This window comes from Lichenostomus cassidix, chromosome 8 (assembly GCF_008360975.1).
Source record: "Lichenostomus cassidix isolate B80296 chromosome 8, HeHo_3.0, whole genome shotgun sequence".
NCBI lineage: Eukaryota > Metazoa > Chordata > Aves > Passeriformes > Meliphagidae > Lichenostomus > Lichenostomus cassidix.
Window position 1 is genome coordinate 18,981,093 of NC_139489.1, and position 18,235 is coordinate 18,999,327.

The 18,235-nt window shown below is 35.6% G+C and overlaps 1 protein-coding gene across 6 annotated transcripts in view; it reads right to left on the reverse strand.

The window, feature by feature from the left end:
- Window positions 1-18,235, reverse strand: part of COL11A1 (collagen type XI alpha 1 chain) — a 157,735-nt gene that overhangs the window by 92,749 nt on the left and 46,751 nt on the right. For all 6 annotated transcript variants that reach the window (XM_085068224.1, XM_085068223.1, XM_085068221.1 and 3 more), the window contains 3 exons: window positions 17,361-17,574; window positions 14,805-14,967; window positions 3,171-3,299 (listed from right to left, as the gene is read on the reverse strand). In XM_085068224.1, the coding sequence (XP_084924350.1) occupies window positions 3,171-3,299; window positions 14,805-14,967; window positions 17,361-17,542 (474 nt within the window). In that variant the 5' untranslated portion in view covers window positions 17,543-17,574. The remainder of the gene's footprint in view (window positions 1-3,170; window positions 3,300-14,804; window positions 14,968-17,360; window positions 17,575-18,235) is intronic.

Genomic DNA, 18,235 nt, shown 5'->3' on the forward strand with positions numbered 1-18,235 from the left:
TTAATAGGCTCTGAAATCACATAATTTATCTTTAAGCCAAGTATCAGTTTCTCATTCTGATCTGCAATAATTGAAAGGCTCAGAGATGTAAGGCTAGAAGGGACCACCTTGGTTAACTCTTGTATACTTGCAGATTTCAAGACTTCTTACTCTGTAAATGAGTCAACTAAACTATGAATAACTTTTCCCAAAACTTTCAGAAAGGTATCTACCTTTCGCTTGAAGATATCTAGAGATTCACAATTTTGGTAATTTGTTCTTTCCTAAATTCTAGTAGGTATTTTCTTCACAGAAATTATCTAGCTTTCCTTCTTGTCCCTCCATTCCATTTATCTGCAGCCAGTATTTTTTTTTTGTCATGGATCTCTGCATATGGTAAGTGAGCAACATTTGTGATGATGCAGTCTGTGTTTCAACAGACAGCACGCAAAGATAGTATCACATATGTATTCTTACTCCTTTATTTACAAAGCAAGACAGGAATTGTATTATTTTAGGAAAAACTCCTTCCCTGCTTTAACCAGAATCTTTTGAGGATAGTGTCCAATAAATATTTTCAGTTTCTACTGGTTTAATCTGGACTCTGTAGACATGATCCTGCCTAGCCTTTCGCCCAGTTTTCTCTCTTCCCTCTTCCTACCACAAGAGTTTGTGTGAAAACACTGAAGATCAAACCATGAAACCAATCTAGCTAAACAATAATCTTTCCATGTTGGTTTGCAACACAATTAGTATCCCAGTCTAGTGAACCATGTACCTCCCAGATAGTTTTCACTGACATAGCAGCAGACAAAGCCCCCAGATGGGGACAATCTGCTGCAGATGAAAGGTTCTTCTGTTACCAGATGCAAGCGGACTGTTATTGCAGTGTGTACTTATGAGTTCATTATGTTTGCCCTGCATTTATTTCTTTGGCTTGTATGTGTCTAACACTGCCTTTAGTTGACTTACCATCACTGTTTACTCCTCTGCAATATCATGACTGACAAATTTTAATGGCATCCATTTTACTCACATTTCTATATTTCTAGCACAGTTACTAAGAAACTCTACTAAAAATTTAATTCAGTGACAGCTCATGGTTTATAGTAACTTCTGTAATAAGGCACCCAGATTTGAATCTCTTTGTCAGGTACTTTATCATACAATACCTTTTTTAAATAAAGTATCATATGTTGACAAGTCAGAAGGTTTGCAATGGTCTAAGTCTATAAATTCTATCAGATATCATGAATCAAAGTTTAATCACCTCAAAACAAGTAATCAAGCATTTTAAAATAATAATTTTCCTTATAGACTAGCTGTAAATATATTTTAATCTTTTAACATCCTATTTAATTGTGCAATTACAGTTTACAAAATTCAACATTGCTATCTTCTATAACTTCTTCAGCACCTAAATAAAACTTGTTTAATTTGTTTCCTTAAAACAAATTATCTGCGTGATTTGACAGGCTGCATCTCAGAAGATAACAAAGTAGCCTGCCTTAACAAGATAGTATTTACTATTTAGCAGACAATTCTATTATTCTATAAATTTAGTCATTTATTCTATTGCATATTTATCACATTGCTGACGTGATTATTTTAGATTACTATGACACATTAAAGAGATCGATTGACTTCACTGGGAATATTTATGTGAAGTGAACAAACTCATGGAGAACAACACGGAAATTGTGTCTTAGGTCAGAAAGCTAAGCAAAATAATTCAATCACCACCCTCAGCAACAAATGAAAGAGAAACAGCAGTTCTCCATTTTATAAACCATTTAGTGCTTTTCAATTTGTTTGCAAACTCATTTACAAATTAAGATCTTTGATTTTACTTTTTTCTCTGTAGGTACTACCACAAACTCTGTGTGTTACCAAGGAGGAAAAATAGGCCTTTGAAAAACATATTAAAAAACACTAAATCCAAGAGCGACCAAATAGCAGCAAAGCCCAGGGCAGTTCCCAAGCAAAATTTAAATTTTTTTGAAACTCAATTGTGAACAAAAAAATTTAGGTCTTCTATCTTTTTTGTCTTTGCATAAATTATCGGCAGTATGCTTTCAATCTGGTCTGGTTTGGAATATGGAGATCCAGGTATCCAGGCACATAGACAGAAGGTCCTATGGGCTCCTCCTGGAAAGAGCAGCCTCCACCCACTGGAATGCAACGTGAAGACCTCTGCCTGCGTGTATTTGACTTGACACATCTTGAACATGGAATGGATGTGGGAGGGAGCCCCTCTGAAAGTTCTGCACCCTATGGGCCTTTGTCTCCCGCTGACATAATTTTCAGTCAGATAGAATAAATAGAAACAATGAATAAAATTACCATTAGGAAAAATTCAGTCCCAAAACAGGCTCAAAGCAGGCATCTAAGAATAATTCAGCAAGTTTTTAATGCTGATGTCTTGAGCAATCAGAAGTAATAACCAGTCAGATCACACATGGAGTGCATACTAACTGTCCAGAGCCAAGTTCAATCATGACTTATTGTATTCACTTTACACTGTTTAATGCAAGTACTTAGAATGTGTACAGCAATACATACAAGTGCTCAGAGGTCTAATCTGAGGAACTATCTTGACCTGGGTGAATTACTCTGTTTATGGCTGTGAGAACTGTCTACAGTGACTAATGGTTTCTCTAAATATCTTTCATGTTTCTGGGAAAAATTCCTACTCCCTTTTGTCCTGGTTGGTTTACCTCCCATGAGTAGAACTGGCTGAAATACTTTTGTGTGCACATGCACATGTGAGCATGCAGCTCATCAAAACACACAGCACTTCTAACAGAAGTTGTTTACAATTGTGGAATACTCAAAGCTCCCATGTCTTTCAAATGTGGCATTTCTTGATACCCAGCATCAATGAAATTATAAACATACACAGGAAGAACAAATACGTATGAGTAGACAAACTCATACTGCTATAATTTTTTTAACAATTACAGTTTAACTTCATCAATAACGCTGGTTGTTCAAATACCACCAGGGTGATAGGTTCCTTCAAATGCCTGACATAAATGAGTGGACAGCAAAAATGAATGCACTCCTGCAACCTGCTTCTTTCACCTCTAGAACAATGCATGCCATTTAGCTGGAAGTGTTCCTTGGGTAACTTTTCTCCAGCACAACCACTAATGTGCAATAAATCCAGCAGTACATGACTGATTACTCACCTCATCGACTTGAGGATCTTGAGCCTGAGCAGCATTGGGCACTGGGGAGTCACAGTCAGGGCTATAATGCTCACAATAGTCAAATGCAGCTCTGGGATCAGCTATAATCAACAGCTGCTGGATCTCGCCCTGCAGGAAAGCACATGCAGATTAAATAACAAAACCAAAGATAGTCTACAGTTCATCAGAAGTACAGAGTTCACATTCAGAAACACAACCAGGCACATAATACTTAGATATTTCCATCTGTGGTTATAAATAACATATCCACCTTATTTCTGCTGCTATTACAGAAAACAACTATCATTCACATGGCAAAACAATGCAAATTAGTAGCAAATGGGCTAGGTGCAAAATTCTGGCTTAAAAACATGTCTGGTTTTGAAAGGAGAGAGAGGGAAGGTGTAACTTCTGATCTGTGATTTTCATGCTGTTTGTTTACTTCACTGGGAATCAGTCTAAATTCCTAAGATTTAATTCAGGGCACTTCCTATTACCAGCATGCAGCTCAGCATGCAAGTGATCAACAATATAATTCTGAGAGTTTGAATCACATATGCACACTCAAAGGAGACGATGAAATAAAATAAAATAAAATAAAATAAATAAAATCAAAAAAATCAAAAAAATTAAAAAAATAAATAAAATAAATAAAATAAAATAATCTATACCAGAGATAGTTATTGGAATAAAAAACAATTAAGCACTGTGTAAATACACACTACAGAATGTGTTGAAAAAAATTTAATTACTAAAAATGTTATTTTTGCCTCTATTCCCATATATCACTCATAAAAACAACATCGCATCACCCACTATTCTGGATAATGAAAATGGCTCTGCTGAGATCCCCTACAGAGACCTTGTATGTTTATCATTTTCCACAGAAAGCTGTCTGGCATCCAGTGTATTTCTTAACATAGTGGTACTATTTAAGCAGCATTAGGTAAATTCCTGCCAACATTTCCACTATAAATTTTCTCATCCAGGAGCTTCTTGTACTCACATAAAAATAAGTTTGTTGAAAGTTGGCACGTGTTCTTGGTCAAAACCCATTATTTTCAATCTCTCACTATTTCCCCACAAGGAAAAGTTTTTTTAAGTTTTTATACACTTCTAATGTAATTTTATTTTGGTTTTTCCCAAAATAGGGGCAAATGAATACCTTTGTTAGTATACCTGTCCCTGTTTTGTCTTTAAAGAGAAGATATCATAACTGATGAAAATGTACTGCTGGGAAAATTCGCAATTCTCTCAGTATTTCCAAAATCACTTTACATCCATCATAACAGTAACCTTTAATATTTTAGAATAGTAATTAATAATTGTAATACTTCTTCCTTTCAAAAGGAAAAAAACCAAAAAAATAGGTAAAATTGCCTCAAACTGGAAAAAAAAAATCAAACTATAATCTGCAATTTTATTAGTCCTACACCTTTTTTACTAATATTTTAGTCATAAAGTGGGAAGTGGTTTCATAGCACATAATGGCTATATGTTACAAGTCTGCTTTTTACAATATTCTCAACTTACTTTACGTTATAGACTCTCAGATTAATTTAGATTTAGAATATTTTTTTCTAAGCTTCTAGAAATATTACAAATACAGCAGTTTGTTTCCCTGTCAGCAGTTCTGGACTGTCTCTTTTATTTTCCTTAATTCAGTAGTGCTTCCTGATTTGGACATCCTCTTACAAAACCTGCTATACATACAGAGAAATTCCCCCTTTGGTTTCTTACATGACTCCCACAAGAGCTGGAGTGCTTTGAGAAGTTTTGTAGTCATTGTCAGCCTGGGCCACGCATCCCCCATCTCCAGCCAAGTGTTTCCAAAGTGCTCTGCCCTTTCTCTTTCACCAACCACATCAAAACTAAGTGAGGCAGAGGAAAAAATGAGAGAGAATAAGCAACTCTAAGACAAAAGAGGTAAGTAATCCTTTTGAGCAACGTCGAGGTGGATGTGTAGAGCCTCTGTCCTCACCCTGCTGAGTTCAAGTCATGGTCTTGCTCTTTGGCCCTGAGCATTCCTGGCTGTCTGAGATGCCTGGACAGATCACCGTGTCCACAGTGTGCCAGCCAGCGGGAGCCATGCCCAAACAGCTCCTGAAACTACTGTTTAGTCAGGGAGCCTAAGAGAGCCCAGGTCCAGGAATACAGCCAGTACTCTGCAGCTTCGTGCTGATCTTGAATGCCACGGAATTTTGGCACTGAGTTTTGCTGGACTGCCTGTTTGCAAGAAGCACTCAGTATGCTGTTACCACTTGGCTGAAATGTTCATAAATTGGTTAAAGCTGTTCCTGATTCATTGACTGTACTTCCCAGCCCCGCCTGTCTGCCTGTCATGGGTCCATATAGAGGGAAGCCCTCAGAAATCCTGCGCAGAATATATACATTTTTACAGAATACATAAATTGCTACTGGCCACTCATGTGCGAGAAGTTTACTGAGGCAATGATTGATTTCACATTTGGAATCCCAAATGTTAATTTCCCTCTTTTTCCTTCAAGATGTGGTATAAAAATATTTCCAGTAAATTATTAATTTTCCCTTTCTATTTTTTGTTTTTGCCTTCTGTCTTTGCTAATTAAATTGTTTCTCTGAGTATTTTGTTCCGTGGAGTATTGGCTGTACTATAACAATAGTCAGAGCTTTCCTTTCAGATCAGGTCAATCCTCTCAGCCCATGAAGTTCCACATGCATTATTGCAGATTTCATTACTGTGATTTAGTTACCATTCTAAGGTATTTGTTGGACAAGTTTGCACTCTTACTCTTTGAAAATTCTTCACAGAATAACTTCAGTCTTTACAAACACATTCTTTGATTTTAACTGCTTGACTTTGTGAGACTAAAATAGACTTTTATAAAGTTCCTTGCAAATAAACTACAAATAATCTGATCATATTTCATGACCTGGAGTCATAGAAAAGGTACTTAAAGATCTACCTGCACAAGTCCTGAGAACTTTAAATTAAATTATAGGTTATTAAGAATTCCAATAGTTGATCTGTAAAACAATACTGAGGAATCTAAATATATATCTATATATCATATCTATGTATGCATATGTTGTAACATTTTCCTTATATAAAAATTTCAGGGAAAAAAGGAAGTCTCACGGGGCAGAATGATGAAAGCGAGGGAGTTAAGATGGAGAAGGAGAAAGAAAAATATAATAAAGTGTACAAATACACTTGAGCATCCTTAAAGTACTCTGAAAAGTGCACAGAGAAAAAAAGAAAGTACAAAAGGCTACTGTCTATATAGGCTAGTTCTTCCTTCCCTATGAAACTTGGCAAAGGCTGCTGAAGCAATTCCACAAAGTTGGAAGTTGATTTCTAGCATGTTATAGAAGTAAAGCCTTTAAGTCTCTGCTGAGCCAGTCTTGCACCATGCTTTGGAGTCGGAGATAAGTGGGATGATAGCAGAAGGCAGACAGAGAACATGTGTGAGGGATCAGGCAGACATACACAGCCACTTTTTTCATAGTAGTACTGGTAACAAAGTGCATGCTTAACTTGCCCCAAAAAGCTCTAAAAGCCTATTTCACCTTTGAGAATAACAACATACTGCCTTATAAAAATCTTTTTTTCCCCGGATAATAATTAAAAGAATGTATTTTAAAGAGTGGTTTGTAAGATATTTAATGCAACTTGCCAATTAGGGATAAGAAAGATGAGAGCTACATCTCAGCTGTCCAGAGGTGGTGGAGAACAGACAGCAAGGTATTCTATCTAACATTAAGTATACAAGTATGACTTGGAAGTAAAGTGGATCAAGTTTAAATCTTAATATTTACTTTGGATCCTAGATTCTTTACTGAAACAGGCACTACGTTGTTGTCAAAGCCAGCATATAACTCAAAAAGGCAATGCACTGTTCAGTAATTCATTGCAATATGGAATAAAAATAGTTAAAGTCTATGAAAATTTTCATTCCTCTCTATTTCATGGATATGTTCATAATTAAAATCAGAGACTTTTGAATCAGCCTCATGGTTATATAATAAAAGCTGCCCAAGAGTCATAAAATATCTAGCCCACCAATTATGCCTAGCATGAAAACATGGTACAGAAGGATTCATTCTGAAAGTTACTCCACCAAATAAGTTATTATTTGAATTATATTATCATTATATCAATAAATGGTAAAGGCTGGTTATTACCTTAATTGACTTCATAAAAAGTTTTAGATATTATCTGTCTTCTTGAAACATTCTCTTTTCCTTCTAACTAATCTTACTCATGCTTTCTAAATATGGTGCATATTTACTACAACCATAATTTAGCCCATTTATAGTCTATTTATTACCTAAAAGTTTCTATCATCAAGAAAAGACACCTATACTATCACCTGCCAGAGTGTTAAAAAGGAAGAAGTATGAATTCTTACAAGGCTGTAAGGGTACTGTATGAAGAAATCAGTGCAGAAATTAGTGTTTTCTTCCAGTATGTAAAATTTTAATGGTCTAATTCCCTTGTTCTACAAGAAATTCAAACAGTTCAGAGAAAGATTTTGGGATATCTCTTTTATAAGAATATTAATAACAAAATAACCCTGCCAGGCGAAAGTGATTTGTCCAGGGAATGACAGGTAAGCACTGCTTCAGAAGATCTGCAAGGGAAAAAGAACCAACCAAACAAAAACATCCCCTCAGCAATTACTTAAATGTCTAATTTATATATTAGAGGTTCAAAAATGCTTTCTACAACTAGAGTGTGAGGGTTAGCAAAACACCATCCTTCTGATTCACACTGAATAAAATGAGTACCTCTTATGTGCTTATAAGGATAATTAGATTTTAAAGATGTTTATATAAATGTGCTAAAAGAAAAACAAAACCAGTGCAAGCCACTATATCAACTAAGGAGAACAAAATCAATATCTATAATTTTCATATTATGGCTAAAGCCTAAGAAGTACAAAGTGAACTTTTCAGTAAATCAGCAGAAATCAGCACAAATGCCCTAACCTGGGTATTTGTGCCAACTTTCTCTAATTAGTTATGTGACAGTACAGCTATAGACTCCAAAGAACAAAAGTCTAGACAGCATGGATATTATTACTATAGAATTTAGAAAAACCTGCTGCAGAATTCATTTAATCTTCCTGCAAAGATTTGAGGGATTGAGGAATTCCAGGAGCCTTTAATATAATATTCCATAACCTGGGCCCATTGCATAATATAGCTAGAGAAAGATATTTAGAGCCTGCCAGACTGAAGCACTGTAAAAGCAATAAATTGTGAAAGCAGAATTCTGTACAGATCAAAGTTTCCACAGAAATCAATGTCTTCTTCATTCTTTGAAACACCATGCTTATAGAAGGATAAATTCAGCTTGGCTAAGAAATAGGTTGATACACCAATTACAATTTTTAACCTTCAAAACATAGCTGTTCAAAAAGTCAACTGCAATTCTTGGCTGAGATATTAGATTTTACCACAATGCCTCTATTACAGCAAGTGTACATAGACACAGGCATGCACATGAGCCCAAGGACATCCTATTTTTAAGATAAAAGATCTGCAAATCTCTTACATTTTCATGTATCTTTGAAGCCTTATTTACATCTGCTGTTTAAAACTGAAATGTATTAGACACAATAATAAATGATGTGATAATAAATCCTATCTGGTAAATTTTTTGAAGCTGATGCAGCATGCAGCATTTTTTGATCTCAGGTTATTAATTTTAAATGTAATTACAGACAATTTAGTTAAATGACAGTTCCTTTATTTCTTGGGAACATTCCTTGAAAATGAACTTGAATTCCAGTGAATTACCAGAACTTTGTTTTCTTCTTCTCTCACCCTCCTGCTTCCAAAAATAAGGAAGGGGAACTGGATTTACTTTTGTAATTGAACATAAGTTTGGAAATACTATAAAAAATTAATCAACATCAGGTTACCATTTTTCAAGATAAAAAAGAATAAAGTAAATCAAAACAAGCCAAAATGGAAAGCTTTTGTAAGAAATGTTGATCTTTCATTAGGTGCCTCTGAAATGGAAAAATTGTCTGCTTTGCTTTACCTTTTTATTTTTTTTTGCATTGGTTTTCTTTTTTGCTTCTCAGTGCTCAAATTGGCCAGTTACTCTGGTGTTGATATCTAAAAGGTTGATTTTCAGTATTTTTGCCTGGAACATTACACATTTCAGTCTGACAGACAGTCAGTGGGTCAGGAGCAATTACTAAATGACTACAATGGGAATAATTTTGGAAGTGTCTCATGAGCTGGTGGTGCAGCCCCAGAGGGCAGTGTGAGGCAGACGATACTGAGGACACCTCGTTCATGCTGTGGGGTCACTTTGCTTTGGGCTGACTTCTCCGTTCCACTTGAGCTGTTCAGCAAATCTGAGCAGGACGTAAAGCTCTGCCCATTCTGGCCCTGGCTGCACTTGCACTCTTGGCTTTCCTTGCTTGCAGATTGGTGAGGGATGGCTCCTCACCTGAAGGCATCTGCAGCATAAACCATATCGCTGCCAGGGCACTATCAGTCTATCTCCAGCTGCTCACTCAGGTTATTTAAAGGAATCCCATGGTGTACACAAAGTATTAGTGCTTTTTTTCCATGAGAACAGATTAATACCTAGTATCAAAATCTAAACCCTTTATTAACAAGTATTACTGCAAGGATTTAATCCATAAACTCTGTGCTGTTAAAGCTTTCATTAGCTTTAAATGAGAGTCTTATATATCAGGTTCTGTCTTGTTATACTCATTTACAGCAAAGTGCCTAAAAATTATAGTATTGGTCTGAGATGTGGAGTTTTGAAGGAAAAAAGTGTCTATAGGGAAATATCTGCATAAAGACTCTGTTATTTATTAACTTGTTATAAAATACTTATAAAAAACTGTTGTAGTGTTCACACCAACAGTACTAAATGAGGAGTGACAAATCCTTAAAGCTGGCAAAGAATAGAAATATTCTTATTATTTATAAAACATTTAAGCTACAAACATATTTCAATGGATAAAATTCAAAATTCTTTTACTAGAAAAGAATTTTGGTTTTGTTTTGTTTGAATTTTAGGAATTCTCTTCTTTGCAGCAAGCACTTACAAACCAGCTGCTCTTGCAATATGTACTTGAAAACACAGAAGACATTAATTTCAAAAGACACATGTAGATGTTTGAGGAATGTTGTGACAGTCTTCCAAAAACAAGCATTTACAAATTAGTCCCACTAATATCAAAAGATTCACTTCAGTGAGCAAGGGCTTAGCAGTGTAAATGAAGGCCTCATAATTTGGCAGTTAATAATAATACAGTTTCTAGACAGCATAATTTTATTATTTTAAGACACATTCACAGTTTATAACTTGCTTTTCATCATTTGTATGCACCTGATGCTTAATGATTTCTTGAATTTACTATCTTGTTTTTAATGTCATATTCACTTCCATATTAACAGAGCACAATGTATAAAATCTCAGATTAGCACTTATATGCAGGAATGAGCAGCAGGCAACTCCAAATTGGAATTTTCTCATATAAAACAGAAAACCCCCTACTGGATTTAGAAAACACTTTAGATAAAAATTTTATTGGTTTTAAAGCTAAACCAGAATCATTCTGACAGCACCACTAAAAGAAATGCTGTCTAGCTTTAGCACCAGAAGTTAAACTTACCAAAGAATATCGTGTTTTGGACATACAAAAGCAGCAAATATGGCAGCCATTTATCACATTCTTAGGACACGAATCAACCCTTTCCTTCTTTCAGTGCTTACCTACCTGACCTCTGGACATCCATTATGCTTACTTCAGAAATTATTTATCATCACAGGAAAGTTACATCAAAGTAGTCATGTCACGCTGGTTAAAATATATGCATTTAAAATTTCCCAGTGTGCTATAACATATTCTTGTGCTAGTAATAGTCAAGACTGCCAGAATCAGAACACAGATAGGACAACTGCCTAGCTAATATTAAGAACAGAAAAAAAGAAAAGGAAATAGTCGAGAATTCAATTTAATTGAATCTTGTATTACAAATTTAAAATAACACAATTGGAATCAAAGAAGAATATTTGGTCTGCTGTGATATAACATTGTTTTAAAGCAAGAGTGAAACATACCTCACAGGAACAATATTTATTCTGAGGTTTCTAAATGAATGGTCCATGCAAATACATTAGAGCAATATGACTGAAAGAGCAGTTCTTTTTTCAAAAGATACAATAAAATTGTGAGGAGGTAAAAATAATGTAATAATACCTGTTTTGGACTCATTTGTGTACACCAGAATTCATAGAGGTTTAGATGTACTCTCTAAAGGAACAGGAACATAGAATGTATCTCATTGTTCACTGGACTGATTCTGACTGGGCTGAATTCTGATTTCAATGGGAGTGAATTACCTTAGAAATGCAACTGGGTTTGCTGCAGTTATGTTATGCTCCATATATTAGTTCAAGACCAAAAAGGAACACTATCATCTTCAATTAGTAGGTCACTGAAGCCAAAGAGTTCATTATATTTATCTACAGGTTTTATTTCCACATTTTAAATTTCTATGCAGTTTGAGGAGACTGAAGAGTGCTCCACTGCTCCTATGACCAAATCATTGGCCTACTATGAGTAAAAATATCATTATTACCCAAGATAAAACAGCCTCTGTGATGCATGGATACAATATTAATTGTTCTGACACTGTGAGCTGTGAATTCCACAAGGTATTTGTTTTTAGGTGCTTCCTACATTTAAGCTAACAAAGACTAGAAATGTCATGTGAAGAGTCTGTCGTTTTAAGTCTTAAACAGTTAATTCTAATGTCATGACTAAATAACTCCTGGAATTTCCTGCACATAGAATAAGACCCATTTTGTTATTTGTTTCTTCAATGACTATTGTGGTCTCAAGATAAAGCAGGGTTCATAACACAGAAATGCTAACAAGGAGACCCATGACATCACCAAATGCCCCTCTGAGCTGCCATGGATGAGAAAAACAGAACATTTAACACACAATCAAGACACTCTCAAGGAGCAATAGATTTCAGGAAAGAGCACTAAACTTCAGAAATTGTAGCAGCAGTGACTAAGGGATGGATAGCAGCAGTGACAAAGGGATGGATAATATCTCATTAATAAAACAAAAGGAATGCTGTTTAGAGAGCAGAAAAACAGTAGACAAACTCAAAATTAACTAGACTATATTTTGTTTGGCCAGACTTAGGACAGAGGTCACTTGGCTTGCTCACTCTAGAGGACAGGAGACAGACGTGAGACTTCACTGCAGTCACCAGCTTCCTCATGAGTGGAAGAGGAGGGGCAGGCATTGATTTCTTCTCTGTGGTGACAGTGACAGGACCCAAGGGAATGGCCTGAAGTTGTATCAGGGGAGGTTTAGGTCAGATATTAGAAAAAGATGCTTCACCCGGAGGATGGTTGGGCACTGGAAGAGGCCCCCCAGGGAAATGGTCACAGCTCCAGCCTGACAGAGCTCAAAAAGCATTTGGACAAAGCTCTCAGGCCCTTGAGGCAATTTCAAGAAGAGCCTTACAAGATGGTAACAGATTTTTTTGAATAAAAACAAAGAGTTGCACTCAGTTGAGTAAGGAAACTGAAGAAATTCAGAAATGTACAGTGAGGCTAGAAAAGGTTGCACTGCTGCTGTTCTCAGTACTGAATGTTAAGATTCAGCCCCAATACTGACCGTACAGACAGCTGCACAATTTCTTTTGTGAGCCCAAAGCCTCTTTCTTAGTGGGTCTCAGTTGGAACTGAAGCACTGACCTGCCGTGTCAGTGTAGATTCCAGAAAAAAAATCTGCCAGAGAGCCAGCTACCTCTACCTTCCTTCTCCATCCTTCCACAACTGACAAAACCCTTGGAGAAAAGTAATTTTAACTCATTCTAGCAAATTGTATTAAAGTTATATCCTTATGTCCATGTCGACTTCACACAAGGTTTACTTGAAGAAACTCAAAAATAACCCTACATTTTTCTTGAATTAGGCTGGTCATTCTGATTTTAATTGAAATGCTGATTTCAATTTGCTAAGTTATGTCTTCATCCAACCTTATTGACTCTTCCAACGGTTGCTCACCAAAAAGTGATTGCATTCTACCACATCCCATCCTTTAATGTAAATGATAAAACAAATGTCTCCCTTTATGCACATATCATAAAAAAATATTTCCAAACAGCTATGTACAATCATTTCAGAACCTCTGAAATTCTGAAATTGAAAGACAGATATTTTTATTTAGCAACTGCTCTGAGTTAGACAAACCAAACATCAATGTTTACTTCCTGTGCATTTCCCTCCTTGACAGCTTCTAAAATTTTTACAAATTTTGCAAGAACAAGCCACACCCTGTTGCCTTAACTTCTATTATAATCTAAAATCACATGGAAAGCACTAACAAATTATCAGTTTATCTAATTTAATTTTTCTCTGAATTCTATTTGTTTATGTATATTCACATTGCGCACATTTTTGACAATTTATTGTCAAACACATGTATTGGGGAGCCTGGTTTCTCACCTAAGAAAGAAATACAAATGAAAATTTAAAGTAATTATCCCATGAGGAGACCAAAAATCCTTGACAAATCCCAGATAGAGGCATCTGTGGAATTCATCTTCAAATGGAAAACAATGTTCCTCAGATGTGCAAACTGTATTGGGGACTACAGGTGAATTAGGCTGCAAATACCAAACATATCACAATGGCTGATCCATTAAATCACCCCAGAAATTTCCATATTCAAAAGGCCCACAGGTCATCACATCACATCTATGGAAAACAAAGATAACAATGTCACGATGTTACACTCAAAATTCATATTTCCCCTCGTGATACCTACGCAGCTTCGCAAGCATATGGTCTGCTTAAAGCTAGGATTAAAACTGTGGACATTTATAGAGTACAGATGTTCTGTAGATGAAATAACTACCAATCTGTAATTTCTTATTTTTCATTTTTTAATTTAATTTTTTCCATTTTAATCATTGTATAACAATGGTGAAAAAGAAACTCAATAGTGTAGATCTAAGAAGCTTAATAATTAGCCTGTAAAAATAATTGCTGACATAAGGATTCTACCCAGAAAGGCCTCATGATTGGCAGTTACATACTTCCTTAAAGACATTTTACCCTTCCTATATGTACTTCTTGGCCAGTAAATGATGGAAACATATATGTCCTTATTGCCAAAGTATGTTCCATTTACTGGAAAGAGTAATAAGTGGGATAAACACTATAATGGATTCATATTACACAGAAAATTTTCCAGGTCCTTCTCCCCTGCTCTCAAATACTGCTAGCATACACAAATATCTGCAAATGTTTAAGAGAGACAGAAGTAAAATGATTCAGTATCATACTACACAACTTTTCCCTGATTAATTCTCCTAAATATCTCAGGTATCTCAATATTAGGCAGAAAGACAATAAAAGCAACTCCTTTCCAGATACAACATAAAGGACAGAAAAATGCATCAAATCTTCCAACAATACAATTCCCTGTTTTACTTCTATTTCAGCCTATCTTAACAGGTTCTATAAATCACAGTTTCTACATTATACCAGCATTTGACCTAAAAAAATTATTCTGGTTTGCATTAAGCACCTTACTCAATAAAAAAAAAAAACCTCAATTCCCTTTGCTCATTATTGATTTGTACCTCAAAAACTTCTTCATCCAGAATCCTGGTTCCAAAGACAGTGATGCCATTGGTGTCCACAACTGCTTTGTCACTCCTATCAAGTGGTTTTGTAGTTTTTTTGTTACAGTCAACAATCATTGTAACACTCTTTTTCTCCACACTGATAGCTACTCGATGCCACCTATTAAAAAAAAAAAAATTCTGCTGTAATTTATGTTTTTAAAACATGTATTCTTATATCAGTTTATAGCAGCTGGTGTGCCAATAATTTCACAGATAAAATTTTAAATGTCTCCTTTTATTTCCTTCTTCTATCCACACAAAAATGTACATGTTTTGACTATTTGCTGTACGCATTCTGTCCCTTAGCACAAAGGAATCTGATCTGGAGCTCGTTGTGAACACCCTCTGTAAGGTGAAGTCCAAGCTGACCTTCTCTGCAGCTTTAACCACAGAGCATCACCAAACTCAAATCAGAAGCGAGTCCACTGTTTACATTTTAATAGATTGAATGATCTGACAGAAGATTCTTTTTGATGAATGTGTTTGATTTTTCCAAATTACTTGTGCCATATAATTAACTCAGCAGGTTATTATTTACTCTTTACAATTTTTTCTGTGTGATCAACCACCAAAATTTTACTATGTTCTTTTATTTGAATGTATGCCATAGCCATAGAAATTTTTCAAATACATACAACAGGTCCAACATAGATGCTTTTCCAGATGCATATATTTACAAGTACTTGGCACTATCCCTGCAACAATAGCCTTGCCTACATAATATTCACCAAATAAAAGTGAATTTATTTTAAAGATATTTGAGAATAAAGTTTTGTATGTTTTGCCCAACTCTACTATGTTCTTGTGAGACTTTATCAATAATCATGACAGACTACATTAATTTAGTGAGCTTCTCTGCTATGACAACTTAAATATCTAAGAACAAAAGCAGACCACTCTGTAATGGAGCAAAATGTTAAAGAATCTTTGACAGACCAGGGCAAAAAGTGTCAAAGTATGTCATATTAGTGACTGGTAAGAGGAAGGCTGGAATCAAATTATTTTAGTTGGCATTTGTGGCATTAGGACTGCCTAAATCAGAGGGTAAGCTTAGATCATTGTTACAAAGAGCTTCTGTGTATCAAAAGGAACACCTTGAAGCTAATGGAATCTGACTGCTAAACAGTATCACTGAGCCAGAACTATAATTCCATGTTTTCTCTGGAATGCTGTTAAACATTATCATTATAAAAGCAAACTGGCCATGCATCCTCAGGCACATTACACTGTTCCCACTTTTTAAATATATCTGAGTTTGAGATGAAGATTGTTGTCCTAGATCCTTCATAAAACAGCCGAGTCAGAAGAAAATTGTTGGCTTATCTTTTGAAAGTGTGTAGAAGCTGAAAGCATGAAATCATTGCTCTCTGTGGATAGGATTGACTCCAGTTGATTTAGAAGTTGTATAGTCTCACTGTAGGAAATTGCACCAAACCAAATTCATTTTTAGTTCTTCATTTTTGCCAGTTTATCAACATTTTGGGTGAAATACTTAAATCTATATCAAAGCTTTGTTATTTAGCAAAAGTCCATTAAAAAAAAATAACCTTGCTGGGTTTTTTTTTTAATCACTTCTTCTGCTAGGGAAATGAATCAAGTCTAGGTTTCATCATATAATTCCATTGCCTAGTAATACTAGGCCAAGAAGACAATTACTTTTTTTTTCCCCCCTTTCTTTATTGCTTTATAAACATATCTCATTATAGTTCAATTTTTGCCCTTCGTTACTGAGTTGTTTTCTTTTGCTTTAGTAAAATTTATTTCTTTGTATCTCTGAAGACTGTGGCTTCTCTCCCTGGACTGCAGCACAGCAGATAAAAAGCCTTTGAAAGAATGAATGTCCTTTTACAAGCACTAGAATGACATTCCCAGAGATTGATTACTTATCTACAAAGCTACAGAAAATTAACAACTGCATTACCAATCCCACAGGTGTTTGAGATTAATTCCTTTTCTGGGGGTTCAGTATAAATCCTTGCAGCACTTCAGATTATTTGTCCAGTTTATTCTTTCCTGATTTCCTGATACATAGCATTTTCTTATACATAGATATCTCAAACCATATCTATCTGCTTTTTAGGCTTGGGATAGAAGAAATTCTATGCTATCTTGTCAACTTGTCTTCACTCTGCCTACCACCTTCAAATGGACCAGATAATTCTTTTAGAGAGACTGTTCCTTGAGACTTTTTAAAACAGTTTTTTTCTATATTGCACAGGAAGCATCTTCACAGGTTTAGTTTGGGTGGGTTTAACTTCTGTAACTATTTCCTCACTCTCAATTTATAAAAATGGCAAATAAGAAAGGTGATTTGCTTTATTTATAGCTATATACACCATTTGGAGCTGGAACTGTATTCTTCTGCAAAGCTTCTCTGATTTTGTACTACAGCAGTCCAACTAGCTAGAAACCATGTTACTGACTTAAATATTGAAGAAAACTGTTTATAAATACATAATCACAAATACAGTGGTCTGCAGTAAGTTTTTAATTTTAAAATTTTACACTTACTTGCCATCAGCAATGTTGACTGTTCTGAAAAGAGGATAGTCTTCTGGGGCAGGTTTTCCATTTTGGTCTTCAAACAGGAAGACAGGGGATCTACCGACTTCAACACCTACTTGCTGAATTCCTTGTTCATTGTAGATAGACAGAAGGAAAGACTGGATACCCTTTTTAGGTTTTACTGTCATTAATATTGAAAAATCTTCTGGAAAACCTCCAGCTGTAAAGGAAGTGATATATACAGCTATAAATTCAGAAAAGATGAAACCATATTTGAAAAGTTTACATTTTTTCTATCAGTACATATGATCCAGCATACACACTGTGGGATTTTCCTATTTCCCAAAAGTGAGCACATAAAAAATCATATTAGGAATATTTTCTACGTCTTTTTTTCTTTATGGTCTCACTTCAATTCCTGAAAGGTATACCTTTATGGCTCTTAAAAGCATAACTTGTAAATCAAAGAATCATAGAATGGTCTGGCTTGAAAGGTACCTTAAAACTCATCTTGTCCCACCCCGTGACATGGCAGGGATGCCACACACTAGACCAGGTTGCTCAGAGCCCCATCCAGCCTGGCCTTGAACCCTTTCAGGGTTTGGGCATCCACAGCTCCTCTGGGCAGCCTGTGCCAGTGCCTCACCACCCACTGAGTAAAGGATTTCTTCGTAACATCCAATACTACTCTCTCCTCTTTTACTTTAAAGCCATTCTCCCTTGTTCTGTCACTACCTGCCCATGTAAATAATCCCTTTTCCTCTTTTTTATAAACACCTTTAAGTACTGAAAGGCTTAAGAGTACTTAAAGGCTACCAAAAGACCCCTCCATAATGGGGTCTACCTGGAGCCTGCCCTTCTCCAGGCTGAACAAGCCCAGC